The sequence below is a fragment of the Physeter macrocephalus genome, chromosome 14, assembly GCF_002837175.3.
Source record: "Physeter macrocephalus isolate SW-GA chromosome 14, ASM283717v5, whole genome shotgun sequence".
Lineage (NCBI taxonomy): Eukaryota > Metazoa > Chordata > Mammalia > Artiodactyla > Physeteridae > Physeter > Physeter macrocephalus.
Genome location: NC_041227.1, coordinates 132,572,541 through 132,593,925, shown reverse-complemented (window position 1 = coordinate 132,593,925; position 21,385 = coordinate 132,572,541). Strand labels below are relative to the sequence as shown.

General features: G+C 57.4%; 1 protein-coding gene across 1 annotated transcript; it reads right to left on the bottom strand.

Moving 5' to 3' along the window:
• Positions 1-7,976: 7,976 nt before the first annotated feature.
• On the bottom strand, positions 7,977-14,485 carry CACNG5 (calcium voltage-gated channel auxiliary subunit gamma 5). The gene is made up of 5 exons (XM_007130828.3): positions 14,290-14,485; positions 12,722-12,808; positions 11,659-11,799; positions 8,506-8,651; positions 7,977-8,301 (listed from the first exon to the last, which is right to left on the bottom strand). Exons 1-5 carry the CDS (start codon positions 14,483-14,485, stop codon positions 8,044-8,046), a joined length of 828 nt encoding a protein of 275 aa, XP_007130890.1. The 3' UTR covers positions 7,977-8,043.
• Positions 14,486-21,385: the final 6,900 nt, after the last annotated feature.

Here is a 21,385-nt window from a genome sequence, read left to right as displayed (position 1 = left end):
GCCTGTGGGGTCTGTGCTGACTCTGGAGAGTGTCAGGGATGCGTTGAATCGTAGGACACTCAGCTGGTGTCACTGAGAGTTGTTTGGTGTCAGGAAAACCCCACACAGCTGGTGTCAGAAGTATTGTGTAGGGGTAAAGGAAGAAGCAGAGGGGAGACAAAGACTCAGGATTAACAGGCAGCTTTCAGGGGAAGAAACCTCGCTTTTCTTTGCCACTTAATGAGAGCTTTCCTCCTCTATCTTTGGATGGAAACTGGACGCTTTCTCTGATTATGGAAGTGGGTGCTTTGGCCATGGTGGGCGTTTAGCACTGCAGACACCAACCACTTGAAACAGGACTTGCAGAGAACTGCAAATGTTACACTATCTGTGTGATCGTGGGCCAGTCCCTACCCCTCTCTAGGTCTCAGTGTCCTTCTATGTGCAGAATTGGGAGTGTTAAATGAGATAATGCTTGCAAAGCACCTACTATGTGCCTAGCACGCTCAAAAGGGCTTTACATGCCTGTTGACAAGGCCGACATCTGGTGATGCCCGTCTGCTGGGGCTGAAGCTGAAGTCACAGTGTTTAAACTGACAAGAAGCCGAAACTTTGCAAAAAACCGTGTCCGGATTCACGATGGCAAATCCATTTTCCCCAAACCTATCACTGACCTTGTAGGACAGCCGTCTGTCCATCCTTAATCACTTAGGGCACCGAGAATTGCTTTGGATTTAAAATGTGGTACTCACCTGGAGCCTCTTGCGGGGTTTAGACTTTTAGTCTTTGTACCATTTTGTTATCAAAATAACTTAATCCAAGGAGGACTTTACCGTTTACATTTAAAAAAAATAGACTTCATAGCATTTTCATGCAGATTCTCTTGTATCTGAAACGGAGTACGGGGTTGATGTGTGAATGTGAGTGGATTTAAGATAAAAATTGACCCAAGTGCAATCTGCTGAGAAGACTGTGACACATGGCCTCCTTGTTGCCTGATCAGAAACCTCCAAAGCCCTCAATCCTTGTTCTTACAAGTGCTGAGTATGGAATGAATTATTCAAAGACCAGTGGTGAAGATCAGTTTAAACTCTGCACTCTGAGCTCTGAGATGTACTCGGGGCCAGAGGCCCACCCTGGGCCCTGCCAGTGGTGTGGAGAACACATTGCTCCAGAGTGCTGGGCGCTGCCGTCCTCTCTCCCAAAGGCGGGCTCTTGCTGCAGCCCGGTGAACACCAGCTCATCAGGGAAGGGGTCCAGGAACGGAAACGCTGGGCCTGAGCCCATGGGCTTAACATCTTGCCCGAAGCACAGCCGTGTCCGAGGAGGCGGAGCCTGGGGGGCCGCGAGGGAGCAAGGAGAAAGCCCTGTACCGTTTCCCCTTCCTTTCCTGCGTTTCGTTTGGGAAGCCACTACTCCCTGGGTAGACTCAGGAGAAGGGGCTTTATTCCCAAGTCCAAGGCAGATCTAAGCCAGTGGCTCTCAACACTGTTCCGTGTTATTACTACCTTGGGAGCTTTAAAAAAAATTCAGCTCTCTGGAGCACAGTCCCTGGAGCCTGGAGCACCGCACAGCCTGACCTTACCTGGAAGCTCGTCAGAGAAACAGACTCTCAGGCTGCACCTCTGAACAAAGTCAGAATCTCGGGGCCAGGAGAACAAAGCCAGCCATGGAGTAGCAGATCCTGTTTTCCAAGGATGGTTGCCATTACAGATGCCATCTCTCCTTCTTTCCTCCCAGTGGGAGCCCTCCTCACACCCTGAACCAGCAGGATCTATGTTCCCTCCCCTTAAGTCGGGGTGGTCTGGTGATTATGATGGAAATGACACCAGGTAGCTTCCCAGGTAACTTTAAAGAAAGGCAATACAGCTTCTGTCTGTCTCTTGGGAAGCTCCTTCTTAAGACCCAGCTGCCATGTTCTGAAGGAGCCCAGGCCTTCTGAAGAGACTGTGCATGGGTCTCTAGCCACTGACCGTAACTGAGGTCCCAGTGGGACCCTGCTTAGCGTCCAACTGCTGGACAAATGAGCAAGGGAGCCTTGGAGATGACGGTCACTGCCACTGCCTGAGATACCCTGAGTGAAAACCACCTTGCTGAGCCCAGCCAACCCCTAAAACTGTCAGAAACAATCCTGAAACGGTTGCGATTGTCTTGAGCGCCTGAATTTTGGGATAATGTGTTATGTATCGATAGGTAGCTGGGGCACACTCACCCCTCCCCTTGCCAGACAGTGGTTTGAAAATGGGCATGTGACCCAGTTTTGGTCAATAAGACATGAGGTAGAGCCTTATGGCTGGGCTGCTTATGAGAAAGTTGCCTTTGCTTCTAAGAAGGACATAGAAGAAGACACGGCCTGTCTCTTCCTCCCGATGCTGTTGCATCTTGATGTGACCCTTGGAATTGCTGCTGCCATCTTGCTGCCGCCCTGAGGATACAGCCAACCCCAAGGATAGCACAACCGGGGGGTGGAAGGAACTTGGGTCTTTGATGGCACCCCTGAGCCACTGAATCAGCCAGTCCTTCAATCCACACTGACTCCTGCCTTCCTGATGTGAAGGAAATCAATGCTTTTATTGTCTAACACAGTTTTAGTCAACTGTTACTTGCTGTTGAGATGTCCTATCTGTTGCAGTACCTAGGCCAGGAGCCAGTCGCCACCAGCTCTGAAAAGGGAAGAGCTCAAGGTCAGGTGCAATGGGCCATGGGGTTTCAGATATCCTGCCCCAAACCACCCCTCCTGCAGGTGAGGAGAGAGGAGAGGGGTGGGAAGAAAGCCAGGACGAGGGCAGGGCTCGGACAGCACGATGAGCCGGCGAAGCTTGGGTCACAGAGCTGGGGGCTGCAGGCCAGCACTCAGCCCGCACCAGCACGTCCCCTCCACCGGCACCACCAGAACCCCCATCTAGGTTCTCACTGGGACTCACTCCTTCTCAGGGAGGGGGGCCTGCGGAGGCCGCCCCTCTTGTGGATGGAGAAACTGAGACTCCACGTATGCCGCCCACCAGCTGGCCCAGAGGGAGGGGCTGGGGCAGTGGAGGCTCGAAGCCCAGCTCCGAGGGCCCGCCCCTAGCCTGCAGGAAGGCTGCGTGGGGCCCAGCAAAGGAAGCTGAGATCGTACCCCCGAGTCCTCAGCCCACCGGGGTAACCGGCTGGCGCGTTGCCTGATGATCCAAGGCGGAGGCCGAGCTCTTCATACCCTTTCTAGGCTGAACTTTTATAGGGAACCACCGCTTCCCTCCCTTCACCCAGCTCCCACCTGGAAGTTTTCAGCTCCTGACAGACACAGCCACGACTCGGGTACCTTCTAGCTGGGAAGCGCCTTTCTGTCCTTCCTGCAGCATGGAAGTGGTGCCACTTGACCTTGAACCCGCTCTTGAGCCTCCGAAGTTGGCTGAACGAGGGCGGTCCGCGCCATCACGCTGTCCCGGGGAGCAGACGCCGGTGGAGAAGCCCCTCCTCCCCCTTCCCCGTGGCTGAGAGGAAGGGATTGGGTAGCTGCTGGCCCCTCGGTCCTCCGTCCCTCCTGCGGCTCTGGGGCTGCCATGTGCGCTCCATACACATCTTGCTCTTCCTTGGGTCCTCAAGGATCTGATCGTTTACGCAAATTCCACAGTCTTCGGGGTGTTGCCTGCCTGTTCCTGGCAGGAGGCGGGCTCGGGGTGCCTCATTTGGGCTTGGCTGGGTTTTGCCTCTAACACCTGCAGTTCTTTAGAGCTGGAGACGAAGCGTGGGGGCGGAGCACGGGGGCGATTTTTTTTTTATCCAATGCTCTCATCCTATGAATGAAAAATCAACGTCCCCTGGTTGCCGGCAACACACAGAGGGTGGAGAAGCGCCCTGAGGGCGACTCAGGCTCTGACCGCTGGGTCTATTGCTGCCCTGCCAGGAGCAGGGCCACCCAGGCAGAAAACTCTTCGCTCCAGAACAGACGGGGAGCTCAGGCTTTGCACAGGCAAGAGAAAGCCTAGGTGGAGCCTGGGAGGGTGTGACCTGTCCAAGGTCACAGACAGAGGTCCAGGATCCCAGCGCAGGGGTGTGTGGGAATCCAGGGACCTTAGTTCTGCCAGGAGGGGAGGGGCTCTGGCCGGGTACAGCTCACCACCCTCTACCCGGCAGGGAGTGCTGGGGCCGCAGGTGGTGGCCGCTGAGCCTCCCACCATGGCTGAGCTCACGCGCCCTGGGTCCTGGCCTGTCTGCACCTGAGCGCAGGTGCATTCAGCAGAATCCACTCATTCATCCACTTCTGTACCCACTCTCGACGTGGAGACTTTGTGTTCCAAAGGCTAATTAACTTCCCAAGCATCATATTAGCATGTGAGGGTGCATTCGACGCGTGTGGGATAAAAGCCAAGGCTGGGGGAACTGCAAACGGGTTCCACGCACCCATCAGGCAAATGGGCTCAGCTAGGGGGCAGCCTGTGAAGGAGCAGTGCCCCTGGCGTGGCCGTGCCTGGCTGTGCGTGGCCGTGCTGACTCCCCCATCCACACACCTGCCACCCACCCTGCAATTCTTAAGGCGGAATGCTATTTCCCCTGCCCTCTCTCCACTTGTGTGGGTTAATTGCACGTGTCACTTTGGCTGGGCCATGCTGCCCAGATGTTATTCTGGCCGTCTCTGTGTCACTTTGGCTGGGCCATGCTGCCCAGATGTTATCCCGGCCGTCTCTGTGAAGGTGTTTTTCGACGTGATGAACATTTAAGGCAACGGACTCTGAGTAAAACCGATCGCCCTCCGTAACGTGGCGGGTCTCAGCCGATCAGTCGGAGGCCTAAATGGGTCAAAGACTGACCTCCCACAGGCGCGAGGGAAGCTGCCAGTAGACGCGGCCTTCCCACTCAAACTGCACCTCTTCCCTGCGTCTCCAGCCCGCTGGCCCCCCCATCAGATTTCGGACCTGCCGAGTCTCCACCATCATGGGAGCCAATTCTCCAGAAAAAACCTATGTATGTATCTTCTTGGTTCTATTTCTCTGGAGAACCCCAAGACACCACTTTTATTCAGGGAGGAAGGACAGTTACCCAAACATTAAGGAGGGGCCCCCCGACATGTGCTCCTCGGGTTCATCACTGAGAAGCTGGTGTGGACTTGCCCCCATCGGCTCCCCTCAACCCCGTGCAGCCCTGATAACGACCATGTCTTTGAAGGTCATCTCCGGGGGTGAGGCGACAGCACTGACCCACCCCTGGAGGAAGGAGGAGGCTGGCGGGTTCCAGGTGAGAGGGGACAAAAGTCAGAATTGTCCCCCACCCCTGGCTGGTAACCCCGAGTAGTTTTATTCCATAATGCATCAGACTCTGGTGTATTAGTCTCTCCATCCCATATTTTGAGGATGAAAAAATAAAAACTCGTCTTTTTTTTTTTTTTTGTAAGTGCCTGAGGAAACAAAAGGTCAGAAGGTGTATTGGGGAAGGGGCCCCTAATTTTTGGTTTATGAGTTGAGTTTATACACTTTAATGTTTGAGAAAAATCTTTTGATTGCGGAGAGGCTGCAAAGGTCCCAGTTCTGAGATTAATTTATAGACAGAAAAGAAGCTGTCACGGTTGCACAGTCATTCATTCATACATTCACCCGTCACCCAGGAGGGGAGACACGGACGCAGCACGTGTCCCGAAGATAGGGGTGAATTGCACATTCGCAGGGCCAGAGCTGCCTGACTTAGCAGCCCAGCATCTAGGCCGATAGAGGCCCATCCTAATGACGTCACTCACAGTCAACCATCAGCTCGTGTTCAGGAGTGGATTCTATTCTTTCCATGTGCACGAAAACAAGCCTGGCACACGGACAGAGAGAGAGAGTACTTCAGGGAGAGAAAAGTGCACCCGAGGAGCTAACTGCATGGACAACGATTGGAGCAAAGCACATCTAAACAACTGCCCAGTTTGGAAATGCTACCTAACTTGGACAGTCTCCAAGTACACTAAACAAGTCCTTTGCTGCGGGGAGCACTGGTTTCCTTGATAAGCTGTAAGCGGTTGCCAAGGATACAAGTCACGGCAGGTGCCTGTGGAGTGGAAGGCGGGCTTTCCGGCTGCCATCAGTGTACAGGCGAGGGGTGGTCACACAGGAGGGCTGTCTGGAGCCTTCTACACGAGGCTGGATCATTAGAGTTGGGGGTGGGGGTGGGAGGAGGGCTTGGAAATAGTTTAGGAGCAGAAGGGGGTTTCCCCAGGACCCACGCGGGGACAGTGGCAGGACTGGACCACAGTCGGCTTCCCTCGTTTCTCCTCTATTATCCTGTGGAACAAGGGAACAATCCAGCTACGAGGCAATCTGCCTCTTATGGGTGGAACTGCCCCCCTCCCCCTCCCCCAAACCCCATCTCCTTATATTCAAGCCCTCCCCTCCACGACTTAGAATATGGCTGTATTTGGAGACAGGGCCTCTAACGAGGTGATTTAAGTTAAAATGAGGCTGTTAGGATGGGCTCTTATCCAGTCTGACACCAGGCGGGCATGCAGGCGTGCAGGAGAAAGACCCTGTGAGGACACATGGAGAAGATGGTCATCTGCAAGCCAAGGAAAACAGCCTCGAGAGAATCCAAATCTGCTGACACCTGGGTCTTGGACTTCTGGCCTCCAGAACTCTGAGAACATAATTGTCTGTTGTTTAAGCCACGCAGCCCGTGGCAGCCCCAGCAAACGAATGCGTTCCCCTTCTGAAGGCCACCCCGGCCACAGGTGCAGTTTTCTGTATTTCCTGCCGGAGCCCACGTGTTGCCCACGGTGGCTTTTTGCACCCAGAACTGAATGCTATCTTAAAAAAAGAGCAAGAGGAAGAGTGAGCAGCTGGTGTGGCAAAAATACACAGCAGAGAGCCTGGCGTTGTTTTGCTACTCAAAACCTCAAATCCCAAAGTGGGCATGCGAGAAGACACGTGGAGACCCGAAGGGGTTCCGTCCAGCACTGGGCCTTTCCCGTTTCCCTCTGTGAACTTCACGGAAGGGGCTTCAGGTTTCCTACCCGGAAAACGGGCATCACGCCACCTCATCTTCTGGAGGCGTCTATCTGCCTACATACACCCCATGCCCCGGAAGCAGATGCTGCCCTGTATTAGGATTAAACCGCCAACCCCCGATGCTGGCAGGCGTCCTCAGGAGAGCAGCAGGTTCATTCTGAGTCTGGCTTGTTTAGACTCAGGGGGCAGCAAATCCAGCTCCAAATCCCAGGCAGCCCCTTTGAAAGCTGACTTCTTTCTACTTTGGTGGTATAGACGTCCATCTACATGAGTAGATTTTAGGGACCTGGACCAGAAATATTGCCCATGTGAGTGGAGGCGGTATCCCCCGGGCCTGAAACAGTGCTTTTGGTAGTATTAACCGGACCAGCCACCTTCTACAGCTCTCATTGTCAGAGTCACTGCTTTGGGTTAAGGCATTAAAGGCCCTTGTTAAATATGTTATTACGGGCCATGCGCATTAAGACATCATCAGCCATCAACACCTCTTTGTGACTTCATCAGAGTGGCCTCAGACCCCTCTCAGCCCCTTGGGGACCAAAGCTGGGGCAGCTGAGTTCTGGCGGGAGAAGAGGAAGAAGACCCACAGGCCGCGGGGCAGGGGCGAGGTGGACAGGGCTCACGGCGGGGTGGGGGGGGGTGACTTCACAAGGACAGCGCTGGACGACCCTGAAGCAGCCAGAGCCCCGTATCGGAGCCACCCCTCGGCCCCACAGCCCAGATCACGACGCGAGGGCCAGGCCAGCTGGCAAGCACACAAGTCCAGCTGGGTCTCTGGAAGGAACCTGGCATCGCAGAGCTGGCCTTGGCCTGGCTCCACGCCGTAGGCTGCGGGGTCGGGGGAGGCAGAGCTGGAAGGCCCGCCTCTCCCAGGAAGGAGGCGCCCAGTGATTGGCGCGCAGGAGGGGGCGTGACCCCAGCTCCCCACCCGTCATCCTGCTCGCTGGCTCGACTCCTGACACCCACCCTGGGCTGCAGGAGCTCCTCTGGGCGAGCAGGGCGGGGACACGGGTCAGGGGAAAACAGCTAAGCACGGGGACAGCCGGGCGTAGAGCAAGGGCAGCGGGGGCAGGGAAGGCTGTCTGGGCGTGGCAATCGGGGCGGGGACTCAGCAGGGGGAGGAAGACATCTGGCGGTAGTCGGGGCACTTGAGCAGGGCTGGGTAGCTGCTGTTCATCTGCAGGGAGACGTCGCTGGAGATGTCGGACGGGCTGCGGCCTCGCGCCCAGGCGTCCGGGTGCAGGAACTGGCCCGAGTGATCCGAGCAGTTGCTCAGACGCGGGCGGTAGAAACCGGGGTGAGGCCTGTACACGTCCTCGGCGGTGCACCTCTTCATGAACAGGTACACGGCCATCACCCCCGCACTCTGCAGGCGGCGAGAGCTCGCGCTCGGGGCCTGGCCTTGGACGCAGCCGCCCGAGCCCAGCACGGGGAGGGCAGAGGCGGGGCGGGGCGGGGCCAGGGAGTGAAGGGCGGGAGAGCGGTGGGTCCTGGGTGCGCGTGGCCTCCTCCTCCTCCCCCGCCTCCCGGGGCAGCGCCCCGCCCGCCCCGCCTGCGGGGAGGGGTTTACCTCCGTTAAGAGGAAGGAGATGGCAGCGAAGGCAAACGACCATCCGTACTTGTAGGTGAAGTAGGTCTCCGCATCCTTGGTCCTGTTGAGCATCTCATCGTTGATGCTGGAGATGTACAGCACCAGGCCCACCACCAGCGAGAGGCCTGCAGGGGGGCAGGGGCGCTCGGCAAGGAAGCCGGGGAGCCGCCGATGGGGCGCCGCCTCCCCTCGGGGTTCAGGGAGAAGGCCTCGGCCTTGGGTGACCATGACCCCACTCTGGAGTTCAAGGAGGGCAGGAGCCCTCCTCCTGAAGGCCCTGTGTAGACCATTACCTTCTAGAAAGCGGACGGCTGCAGGTAAGAAAGCGCCTGTCCAGCCACCTCCCGAGCCACGGTGAGCCCGAGGGTTCTCACCGCCCCGCCCCTCACCAGAACCACCTGTTAGATGTGCGTCCCATGAGCCCCATCCCCGGACCTTCTGAGTCACGTGGCCTGGGCTGGCGCCTGGCACCGTGTTGTCCTAAGTGCTCCCCAGGCAAGGCTCGTGTGAACTCAGGGTGCGAACCACTGACTTTAGCAAGTGGCTTCCGCTGAACTGAGGGCTACCACAGGCTCCCCTGGCAGAGATAGCCAGGGCCTCCAGAGCCTGGGTAGATGGTCATGTAACTGGCTCTGTGCAGCCCACCTGCCCCTGGGTGCGGCCAGTTACTGAGATCGTTAGGCGGGAGAGGCAGAGAGAGACCGTCCAGGCTCTGGCAAGCGTTACATCAGGAGGCAGCGCCGCCCAAACTCCTCCCGCCATTGCGCAAACGACCGACTGAGCATGGGCCTCGTCAATCAGTGACTGCAACTGAAACAGGACGCAATTAATTACGCTGTTTTGAGCTGCTCAGGTTTAATTCCATTCACATGATTAAGCTGGGGCATCTTGAAGGATGAATGTCACAGGAAAACAAGCATGATTCAAGCCTTCCTTGGCACTTAACTCACGCTGGAATGAAGCTGGCCCAAGGGAACCCTGTCTATTGCTGGCATTAAAACACTTCATGTGGCCAAGCTCGGTCTGAGATCTCCGGTCCTGCCGCCTGCCGCTGAAAACCTCAGGTGCTCTGAAGCTGCTGTGTGGCCTTGACTGTTGAGAAGTTTATAGATGAAGAAAGAGCTTAACCTGGGTCTGTATCTCTTGGACTAGGTGGAAACATCATGGTGCAGAGGGTGGGCTGAGGACACTGCAGGTGCTCAATGAACATTTGTGAGATGGATGGATGGATGGATGGAAGGATGGATGGATGGATGGAAGGATGGATGGATGGATGGAAAGAAGGAGAAAGAAAGAAAAGCTCTTGGGCATCTAGTGTTCTGACCGCCACCTGGCTCCCAAGCTATATTGACAAGACAATGTTGGGAAAGGGAACCTAAAGTGGCTTGGAAGTTGGGTGGCAACCAGAATGCCTGGTGCTGGCAGCTGTTTATCTTTTCCTTCCATCCATCCATCCATCCATTATTCAAGCCATCCACCTACCCATCTTCCAGCTGTATCCCCTCTCTTATCAACAAATCCAGCGCCCCAGGGCATCTACAGTCCATGCCCTGAGAGCCATGCCTTTGGCTCGGTGCATTAAGAAAAGGTGCTCATGAAAACGCAGAGGACACCCTGAAGGGGAGAAAGAGCCGACCTTCATTTACCACCTTTTCTTCCGGGCTCACCGTCCACACCTCCTGCAGTCATCTCCTCCACGTCTGATTCCCTCCCCTAGTCCCTAGGCCAACGGCTCCGTCTCCACCTTTGGTGTCTCTGCTCCTAGGAGCCCCAAACCCTGAGCCCTAGCAGCCTTCTGGGCGCTGCTTCCAGCTGTCACATCGGCACCTCGAACTTTGCATTTCCCACTCTACGTTCATGATCTTGGCTCCCAATCTGCTGCTTCTCCCGTGCCCCGGGATGAGGGATGCAGTGTACCGCCCACCCAGGGCCCGGGCAGAACTCACGCTGGCCCTCGCCCTCCCCTGAAGCCCAGCCCTCGTCCTCCGGAGCTTACCTCCCAGGCGTCCACGAGCCTCCCCCTTCTCTCTTCCCCGCGGTCAGCCCCTCCCCGCGCCCCCCTCCTGCACAGCTGGAGCAGCCTCTCGCCTGCTCTCCCCACCCCGTGTCTTGCTTCTTCCCTCCCCTCACTCTCCAGAAGGATTACATTCTAAACTCTGAATCTGGTCACGTCCTTCCTCGGCTTCAAATCCGCCCGAGGCTTCTCACAAAGTCCCCAAAAAGGCGACCTCAGCTGCCGCCCCCCGCCTCTCACCACACCCTCCTGACGTTCCTGCCACCACGAGCCCCAACTGAGCTTAGTCTCCCCTGGCCTTCTTCCTCTCTCTTCCCTCCGGGCTCCCTTCCGCCCACCCCAACCTCACACTCCCTACCTAATCTCCACTCACTCCCCATCCCGCCCGCTCCGGGTGGGGTGGCCGTCCCAACCAGCTCCCGCCGCTGCCCTGGGCCCCCGTAACAGTCCTTGCGGACGCTGTCAGAGCCCTTGTCAGGCAGGGTCCACATTTCCGCCCACTTGTTTCTGTCCCCTAACACACTGCCCTTTCTGTAGGTGGAGATCCCAGCTCCCAGTGATAAGGCCTGGGAGATACATGAACGGATGAGTCGGCACGTGAATAAACGAAAGAAAGAGTGAGTGATCGAGTACGGTCTGGGGTCGGTCCAGGAGGACAGATCCACGCTGAAGGGGCGTGGGTAGCCCAGGGTAGGGGGTAGGGGTCTCTGGAGGATGGCTGAGGGACGGGAGATGAAGAGGCCATCACTCCAAAGGCAGATTGTATTTCTTTCGTGTAAAAACACGAAGACCTAGCCCTCAGAAGAAACAGGAATACTCGTCACCAGTGGGAACCAGAGGAACGCGGCAGGGATGGCAAGGCATCAGGAGGACCCTGGGTTCGCGTCCCAGCTCTGCCCAGGGGGAGCTGCCAGGTCACTGCTCCTCCAGAGGGGACGGACGGGCCCGGGTCCTCGGGACCCTCCTCCAGCTCGGACTCAGCTGTGCTTGAGCCACGGACGCGGCGGGTCCTGCGCAGGGGCTGCCCCGCAGCTGGGACCAGAGCTTCCCAGAGCAGAGTGGTTTAGGAATCAAATGTCAGAAGTGCACGGTGCACCAGCGGAGACGGCACCACTTACCGGAGAGGATAAAGAAGATGCCGGAGACAAAGGCCAGGATTGTCCTGTGGGGACGGACGTGTCCAATGTTGCTCAGGATGAAGCCGATGAACATGAAGAAGAGGCTGACCAGGGGGAACGGCGTGGCCGAGCGAATCATTTCTGACCGAGGGGAGACGGATGGATGGAAGGATGCCGTCAGCCTCCAGTAGCCTCACTCAGTGCCCGCCCTCCCGAGTCAGGTGTTCCTGGCAGTGTACACCAGCTGGTCCCCGAGCGACCGCCCTGCCTGAGCGGCCCGGGCTCCGTCCGCTCCTCGGTGGGGCTTTCGTTCCTTGCCCTTAGCCCGCAGGGCCTATGCTAACTCAGAACTGTACTGCAGGTTCACATGGGTCTGAACCAGCTCTGCTGAGGCCAAGGCCATGATGTCAGTCTTGCTGGGGGCCGGAGAGCTTGGTTCAGTTCCCTGGGTACTATGGTGTGAACGTCTGTGTCCCCCACACCCCGCCCCCCGCCACCAAAATTCACTTGCTAAACCTAACGCTCAAGGTGATGGTATAGGAGGTGGGGCCTTTGGGAGGTGCTTAGGTCACAAGGGTGGGGCCCTCATGAAAGGGATTAGTGCCCTTATGAAAGAGACACCCCCCCCCCCCTGCCCCGAGCTCCCTCGCCCCTGCCACCGTGTGAGGACACAGTGAGAAGGCAGGAGGAGGGCCCTCAGCAGAACATGACCGTGCTGGCGCCTTGATCTTGGACTTCTAATCTCCAGAGCTGAGAGAAATAAATTTCTGTGGCTTCTAAGTTGCCTTGTCTGTGCTATTTTGTTAGAGCATCCCAAACAGAGGAAGTCACTGGGTATGGATGCGCTCTCACTTGCCAGGGTCACAGCAATGGGAGACTCCAGCAACCTGTCACCACGCCGGATAAATAACTGGCAGAGCGAGCTCTGTGAGCTCAGCCAGCACAAGCCTCTGAGTCTCGGGGCGTCGGCTCTTGAGAAACAAGCAGTCACCCTGCCTCTTCCCCCTGCCCTGCTCTGCCCTGTCCAGCCCGTGGCCCAGGCTGGAAAGTCAGAGGCACCTACTTAGCACGTTGACCGTGGACTCGGAGGTGAGCTGGGCGCTCACAGGCATCACATACTCTATGGTGAAGCAGCGTCCCCGCTCCTCACCTACGGAGACAAGAGCCACTTACATACACTCTGGGTCCTTCTGAACACGTAGGTGAGGTTAACATATTCAAATGGTATTCCCAGGTGCTTCTAGGATGTTTCACCCTCTGTGTATTTGCACCTGGGCTGGATTCAAATCCTAGGGGGCCCCATCCCCAGCTGGTGGCCCACAGCAGACGTGGACACCCGTTCTGACATCACATCTTTCCCAGAGAAGCACCGAGAGCTGCGTGGAAAGCAGTCACTGCAGACTCAAGGTAGAGTCCGATGTCTGGTGGCCGTCTTGTGGCTTTGGGACAGACTCCACCGAGGATGGCGTGTGGCTGGCTTAGGTGCCCCCGCGTGGGTGTCGTGGAGCAGAACCCCCAAAGCCTTGTCGAGCACTTTGGCAACCAGACCCTGGTGACTTCAAACTCTGCTTCAGATTTAAGCAGAGACGGATGCCACGCAGTCTAGGCACTGGGAGGTGAGGTCAGTGTTGGGTGCCATTCCCAAAGTAGACTCAACACGTCACCGGGAGGCCAGGCCTCCAGGATCCTCCCTGCTAAATGCAGGTGGGCGCCAACCACCAAGGCCCTACCGTGAGGCTGGGAGGACCAAGTGTTCCCTGTGCCCCGTGCACACATGGGTTACAGAGCCCTCCAGGAGAGCCTCCGTGACCCCACTGTGGTGTTTCCGACCAGGGTCGCAGGGCACAGAAAGGCTCTTCTCGTGCAGCCTGCTTCCGGGTCACGATGCAGGGATAAAGGACAGAGCCCTTGGGGTAGCAACTCGGGGGTTCCAGAGAAGCCCTAGCAAGTGGGCGGGAGGCCCCGATGGCAGGATCAAAGCCTGCACCATCTTGCAGAGTTGCAAAGACCTGCACCGGCGTTTTCTCCCTGCCATTTCACAGACATAGGAACAGAGAAAGTGCTAAGAATTTCCCATCCTCATGCTCAGGTCACAAGGGTGGAGCCCTCATGAACGGGATCAGTGCCCTTCTAAAAGAGACCCCCGCGGAGCTCCCTCTCCCCCGCCGCCCTCTGAGGACACAGGGAGAAGGCGGGAAGAGGGCCCTCACCAGAAGGTGACTGTGCCGGCGCCTCACCTCCCTGCATCTTCCTGCCCTCACTTGTGAGGTGGACGTGACGACAGGGCCTGCCTTGCAGAGTCAAGGGGGAGGCACTGAGACGGAGGACTCAGGGAGCTGAGGCCGCCTCTCTCAGCCGGGGGCGGGTGGCGTGGCGACAGCGGGGCCACGGGCATCTTCCAGGTGGGAAGACCCAGGTCCCGGGGGTGAGAGGGCTTGCCCAAGTGGACAGGGAGACTCAGGCCTTGAGTCTGGAGTGGGTCCTGGCCACTGGAGGGAGCAGGCCCAGAGCTCATGAGCGCCGTCCACGGTGACCAGCCTCCTTCCAGCAGGGCCATCGCTTCCCCGGGGGGTGAGGTGGCGGCCGCTCCTCTCCGGGGGCAGGGCTGTCCCCGGCCCTGGGCGCCCTTACCTGCGAGGAAGCAGACCCTCCACAGGCCTGAGTGCAGGGCCATCTTGGTCTCGGTGCTCTGGTTCTGGGGCAGGACCACGCCCTCCTCCAGGTACAGCCAGTGGTCCGTGCTGACCGCGGTGCCCAGCAGGCCCAGGCCGCACACGGCAAAGACGCTGCTCAGCAGGGTCAGGGCCTTTCTCCTGCAGGCGCCCATCTTCCCGGACAATCCAGCGGGGGCTGCGGCCGCGGCGCCACCGGCGGGGAGTGGGCTCTGGCGGCAGGACAGCGGGTGAGCCGGCAGTAGTGGCCACGGCTCCGAGGAGGGGCCCCGGGCGGCAACTAAAGGCACCCCAGCCGGGCTGAATGGATGAATGAAGACCAGCGGGCCGGCTCCCTGGAAGTCAGGCCATGGGGGACAGACATGCCACCTTCATCAGGAACGCACAGCTTTCTTGACAGGCCACTGCGGGGGGCCCCCTTGTCCTCTGCGGGAGTCCCCCTTGCTGGATAACGCCATTCATTCATTCACTCATTCAGCAACCCACTGTACCCAACGTGGAGACAAAAGGATGAATGTGACCCCATCCTTGCCCTTGAAGAGTTCCCTCTGGAAGACAAAGCGCCCCCCCACCCCCAGAGCGATGAAAATGCAGCTTGGTGGGTCTGTGGGAGAGACCTGCCCAAGGATGTGGGAGCCGGGAGGAGGGACGGAGGCCTGAGTCGGCCGGGTGGGCTTCTCCGTGTCGAGAAGGACACCTGGCGGGGAGCAGCGGGGCCCAGAGGGGACGCGCAGGGGGCACAGAGGCTTCTTGGGAAGGTGTCTTCCGCAAGGGTTCCAGTCAGTTGTGGATCTGGGTCCACCCCGGTACAGACGCCACGCCACGGTCCAAGCTCAACGGGCCTCCTGAGCCCGCCTCATCAGAAGCCGTCTGACTGCTGTCCGCCCAGCACACGGCCCTGGACCGGCCAGAGAGAGGCCGAGCGTCTACACGAGGTGAGCCACGAGCACACCTGCCCAGCCAGCTCCAGGCTCGGGGACGGAGCTGGGACTACGCGAGGGGTAAGAGGCCGCCCCAAGGAGCCCACAGCCCGGCGCAGGGCTTCTGCACTCTGCCGGGAACCTAGAGCCACCCGGGGAGCGTCTACAAGTCCCGAGTGCCCAGGTGCCACCCCGAGAGATTTGGCTGCCACCGGGCTCACACAGGGGCCGTGGTACCGCTGTGCTCCCTGCGAGGCTAATCGCGGCCCAAGCTGAGAACGGCTGCCCTTTGCTACTCAAAGCGTCATCCGTGGACCAGCAGCCTTGGCGTCGCCTGGGAACTCGTTAGAAATGCAGAGTCTCAGGCCCCTCCAACTTTCTAAATCAGAATCTGCCTTTTAACAAGATTCAAGTGAGCTGTATACCTGCTAAAGCCTGCCAAGCAAACAGGTGACTACGGTCCAGCGTAGTAACGGCTGCGGTGGGGAAAGCCCAGGATGTGAGGAGAGCCCAGAAGAGGGTCACCCGGGGGGCTGCTGGAGGTGGGCAGAGCTATTTCTGGACGAGGGTGGCATCTGGGGCCACTCAACCGTGTGTCTCATCTAAGCCAGTCATGTTTGCCACGTTGCCAGGCTGCCGGCGTCTTTCACGGGCCCCTCGCGATGATGCAAAGTCAGAAATTTTGAAACAGGAGGTTAATGTTCAGGAAAGAGTCAGCTGCCCCCGCCCCCGCAAGCTCAGGGCCCCCGTGGTGGCCTGGAAGCCTTCCCCAAGGCCTGCTGTCACATCTCAGCCGAGGCACCGGGGGATCCTGGCTCAGCTGCCGAAAGGGGACAGAAGCCACCCTCGAGCCTGGAGGCTCCATTCCTCTGGAGTCTGAGCTTGCTGTAGGAGGGGAGGGGGGAGGGCAGGAGAAGAAGGAGGGACATCCTGGCCTGGATTCCACAGCAGGAACCCCGCTCTGACCCCGGGAGGGTTGACTGAGCTGCAGACTGAGCCCTACGCTGGCTTCCTGGAGGCCTGGGAACACTCGGAGGCAAAGGCTCCCGTCCGCCAGGCTGGAGAGCACACAGGGGCTTCAGGCGCGCCAATCCCTCCTGCGCTGGCTTTGACAGAGAAGGAAAAAATGAAACGCAGGACAGCCAGCCCTCCCCCCTCACTCCCCGCAAACCCGGCCATTCCCCAGGCAGTGGGCTGGGAGGTGGAGCGGACAGCTCAGCCCCGATTTGGTGACAAGTATCTCACAAAGCACCTACCGCGTGTGGGCCCCGTGCTCGCTGCCACAGCAGAAGCAAAGGAATCAGAGGCTCTGTCGAAGCTCACAAGACGGAAAAATAGGAAACGATACTGCGACACGAGGGTGGGCAGTGTTCTAATTGGTGGAACCCGGGGTCCCGAGGAGGACGTGAGGGGTGGCAGGGCAGGCTGCCTGCAGGCACCTTGGGAATGACTGCGCGGGTTGGTGGATGGGTTGCAGTCACGAAGATTTTTAGAGCAGTTTGATAAGTACTTTCACTTACACTTGAGGCTCATAAAACCCCAATATCTGCCAGAGGGAACGGAACTGGAACCCCAAGGATGGTGAATGGGGGTGAAAGGGGAGGAGAGAGGAATGAGTGAGGAAACCAGCCCTGTGCGAGGCGGAGAGCCTTGAGCTGCGAGGCAGGGGCCTGGGCTTCAGGCTCAGCCTGTCTCTGAGTAGCCGCGGAACGTTGGGAAATTAACCTTCCTGAGGCCCCTTCCTCTCCCAGGGAACGCAGAGGGAGAGGATAACAATAAAAGGTGAAGTATATTGAGTATTTATCATTGTTAGGCATTCTGCTGAGCACATTATTTTAATTATTTTAATCTTTACAACCATATTACCATCCCCATTTTATAGGTAAGCAAACTGAGAATCAGAGAGGTTAAGAAACTTGCCCAAGGTCACTCAGCTAGCGAGTGACCTACATTTGAATTTATCCTGCCTCATTCTCAAGACCTTTCTAAGCTGAGTTCCGTGGAGTAAAACTTCCATGGAATATTCTAGCAAAAAATGCTCTGGTGAAGAGAAACTTGGGAGGCACTGCATCTAGGTCTCGAATCACACTGCACATGCGTAGGTTAAAAGCCTGCAAAGTCCGCTTAGCTCCACCCGTCCCACTCTTTTCCAGACTGTTTTGGCCACACAATGGCGTTCTGTTCTGCGAAATCCACCTTGGGACAATGCCGGCCCCCCCCCGCGAAGAATAACAAGACAAAACTGCTGGGGGATTCATCGCCACAGCAGGGGTGACAGCGCTTTGCACAAGCTCATGCAGGATGCTGGTGTGAGGTATTATGATCAAGCTACAATGGGCAAAGCCCCTGCTTCTGCAGAGCAGATGATCAGGGCTTTCTAAAGGCAGCAGCTAGTGACCGCTCAGAGCAGAACAGCCAATTTTAAAGGTAAGCTTGGCAGACGGAAAAGATTCAGGTCCTGGAGATGTGGAAAGATGAAAATGGAGAGAAGATTGGATCTGAATCTATAAAAGCAAGAAATGAAAGAAGAGGCCCAAGTTGACCCAAACGGCCAATCTCTACAAGGGCAGAGCTTGAGGCCCGGGGGCGAGCTTGGGAAAACGGGAAAGTCCCCTTTTCAGAGTGGATAACACGTTTACCTACTCTGCACGGAGTGAAAAATAACAATCTCTTTCATTACACAGTTGAACGGATGCTTCTATTGTGAAATCACCTTTATTTACCAATAAATGATCGCACTGACTTGAGTACTGGACAGCCCTTTATCGTACAGTATGTCATTAGGACCTCAGGACAAACCCATCAGTGGTATCGGCCCCATTTCATGGCCGGGGAAGCTGAGGGTTGGAGGTGCTAAGTAGCCTCCAGGACGTCACAGGCATGTGGCCGACTCTGGATTTAAGCCCAGGTCTCACTCCGAAGTCTCCACAGCAGCAACACTGCCTCCTACTGAAGAAATAAACAGGCTCAAGAAGTGCTGGGGGAGAGGGACATGCAAAGTAGTCACTAGGGAATCTGGAAATGGGTGGCACACAATTTTGGGAGACTGTCTTTGTACGTAACCAAGGGCTACGTCAGGGCTGTTTCTCGATCCTACCGGGGTTACTACGGGGAGCCACCTGAGCGAATCTTTTCATGGAGATGCACCGACTCAACATTTCGGAGTCTGGAAACCACCTTGTAGGGCGGGAAGCCCAATACTTCCCTCAAAGCGCAGACAAGGAAGCCAGGGTCCAGCGGGGAGGCTTATCTGAGGCCACCAGGCAGTGCCGCGGAGCGGCAAGACTGCAACGTGAAAATCTTTATGCGGAACCACAGCTTTCGCCTCTGTACTGCATGGGAAATCATAAAGCAGAATTTATAATTTCCCCACTCGGAAAACAGCACCACTACTAACGCCTGCGCTCGCTGCCTCCCGGCCTTCCTTCCTAGGTAACCGCGCACACGCGTGCACATGTTTTCCCACCCAACCTTCGGTTGGCGAGGGCGGGAACAGGAGTCCCCTTGGAGACCCTCCGGCCCAGAATGAGTTCCTAGTTCCCACCTAATCGGGGGCCCTGGGCCAAGTCTTTGCTTTTGCACTGCTTCTCCTTTTCCCATGGATCCCATCTGTGCTCTACAACATTCCTTTGATTTTTCTGCTGGAGGGTAGGGAGACCCTCTTAATAAGTTGCCACCACAAGGGAAGAAAAAAAAGAAGAAAGTTGGATGTGAAAGCACGTGTTTAACATGAACTCAACGGTGAAAAGAAATTCATAGACTGGGAAGAAATAAACCAAAATGTTGACAGTGGATGTTTCCAAGTAATAAGGTTATGTACATTTGATTTTCTCTCTACATTCCTGGGCTTGACAAAGCTTCTAAAAGAACATGTATTACTTCTACATCCAGAGAAGAAAACTAGGTTAAAGACCAGACTCGACAATTCTCCAATCACTGCCCTCGTAAAGAATACGCAGGGGCCCTCGAACTCCCAGGCCAGAGACGTTGAGACGTAAGTCATCCTTTGGAGCCTGGGGCTTAGAAAGCACGGAGGCTTTGAGTCATTTAAGATGATTACCCGGGGACCATTACCTTTAAGAATTAGCTTGTTGATTATGGGAATTAACAGTCACTAATTATCATCCACGACCAGCAATTAGGGAGAAATGTTTTGTGGAGGTTAAAGCACTAACGGCACATTTCCCTGCCCAAGCCAGTAATAAAAGGACGTGCGGTGAAGCGCTCAGATCTAGGACACAGGCGAGGTTACAAGCGTGAGCGAGACCGGCCAGGGAGCTGCTGCGGAGGATGGACTGGGTGAAGTCAGAGGAAAGCGGGGAGAGGGCGGAAGGACAGTCCAGTGCAGACACCCTGATCCCCCTTTCCTAGCAGCCCAGAGAAAACCCGGTGAGGCCGAATGCAGGCTTTGGGGGCCAGGGGTTCTTGTCAGGGCTTCCCAGCTGCTCCCGGGAGCTGGTCTAGTGACTCAGCACCAGCCTGGCCAGTCCCAGCAGGACTCACTGGTGCCCAGAGGGCAGCCCCCAGAGGTCCTGTAACCTGCCTGCTTTCCACGGTGCTGGTCCCCAGTTCATGCCCTGCTGTTTAAAAAGCGACCCCAGGGCTTCCCTGGTGGCGCAGTGGCTGAGAGTCCGCCTGCCGATGCAGGGGACGCGGGTTCGTGCCCCGGTCCGGGAGGATCCCACGTGCCGCGGAGCGGCTGGGCCCGTGAGCCGTGGCCGCTGAGCCTGCGCGTCCGGAGCCTGTGCTCCGCAACGGGAGAGGCCGCAGAGGTGAGAGGCCCGCGTACCGCAAAAAAATAAAAATAAAAAAAATAAAAAAAGCCTGCAGGGAGAGCTGACCCAGGGTTTTCTCCTTCCTCAGCATCACCTAACGGACACTCTGCCTCCCCAGTTCCCGCAGGCCGATGGTTACCGGGCCAGGACTCTGTACCAGACACTGTTTGTAGCAGCTACACGTAATTGGATGTTTAATACGAGTCACTTCTGCGTAAGGTTATGAGGAGTCAATGAGCCAGCACGCGTAACCAGGTTAAAACGGGGACTCCAGCCTGGCGCCCCGCGAGGCCATCCCAACCGGGGTCGTTATCCCCTCTTCGCAGATGGGGGGAGGCTAAGCCATTTGCCCAAGCTGCCCCAGCTAGAGACGGGGGGAGCCGGATATGAAGCCCCGCTCTGGCCCTGTCCGCTGCCAGCCCAAACTACCCCTCCCTCATCTCCCAGCCCGATTCTCGAGAGCTGAGGGACGTTTCCAGAGTGCTGAGCTCACCACCTGGGCACTCTCTCTGCCGAGAAGTGCAGATTCCTCACTGGCAACGTGACTAGGCTCTTGCCTAAGACAAGAGGGCTGAGGGTTTCAGGTCCTTTTCTCCTTGGCCTCTGTGTCACTCAGGTGGACGGCCAAGCCAGACATCTTCTATGTAAAACAGTGCTTACGGAGGAGGGACAGGAGGGGAAGCAGGCAGCCGAGTGTCCCTGCTGGACACTCCCAGTTATTCTTGGTTACACGCAGCCCCCTCCACGCTTAGAATCAGTGTCTAGAGAGACACTGCCTTTGCTGCTGATGCTTCCTTCTGGGAGGAGGGAGAAAGGACGGGGTGCGCGGAGCGGTGGGGGGGCGGTAAGCAGTCTGGCTTTGGAGAAGCTACCCGGCCGCACTTGGCGTCAGCTCGGAGCCCCGCGGCAGGCACGCCTCTCCAGAGAGCAGGGCTGCGGCAGGAGGGCCCTTGCGGGACAGTCGACGTGGCCCGGCTGGGCGACACAGCCCCGGGGTGCGCCTCTGCAAACACCCCCTGCCGGTACGGCTTCCCTGTCTCCAGCACAACTTACGATACCTCGGGATGCTAGCGAGGCTGCCAGCGCTCCAAGCCTCCCGCCCTCCTTCTCCCGGCGTCCCGGTCCTGCCCCCGGGCAGCCCAGCCTGGCCGCCTTGAGTTCCGGGCGCGGGGTCACGCTGCAGGTCCAGGAGGGGCCCCCACGAGCCCACCGTCCCAGGCCCCCCAGTGAGAGCGCAGAAGGAAAGTGCAGCCACTTGGGGGCGAGGGCCTTGGACCAGATGGGCCAGGAGAAAAAAGCGCAGAAGAGGCTGACGTGTTTCTCTGAGGAGCTTGTTCGCAGCACGAGGCTCGCTGTTTCC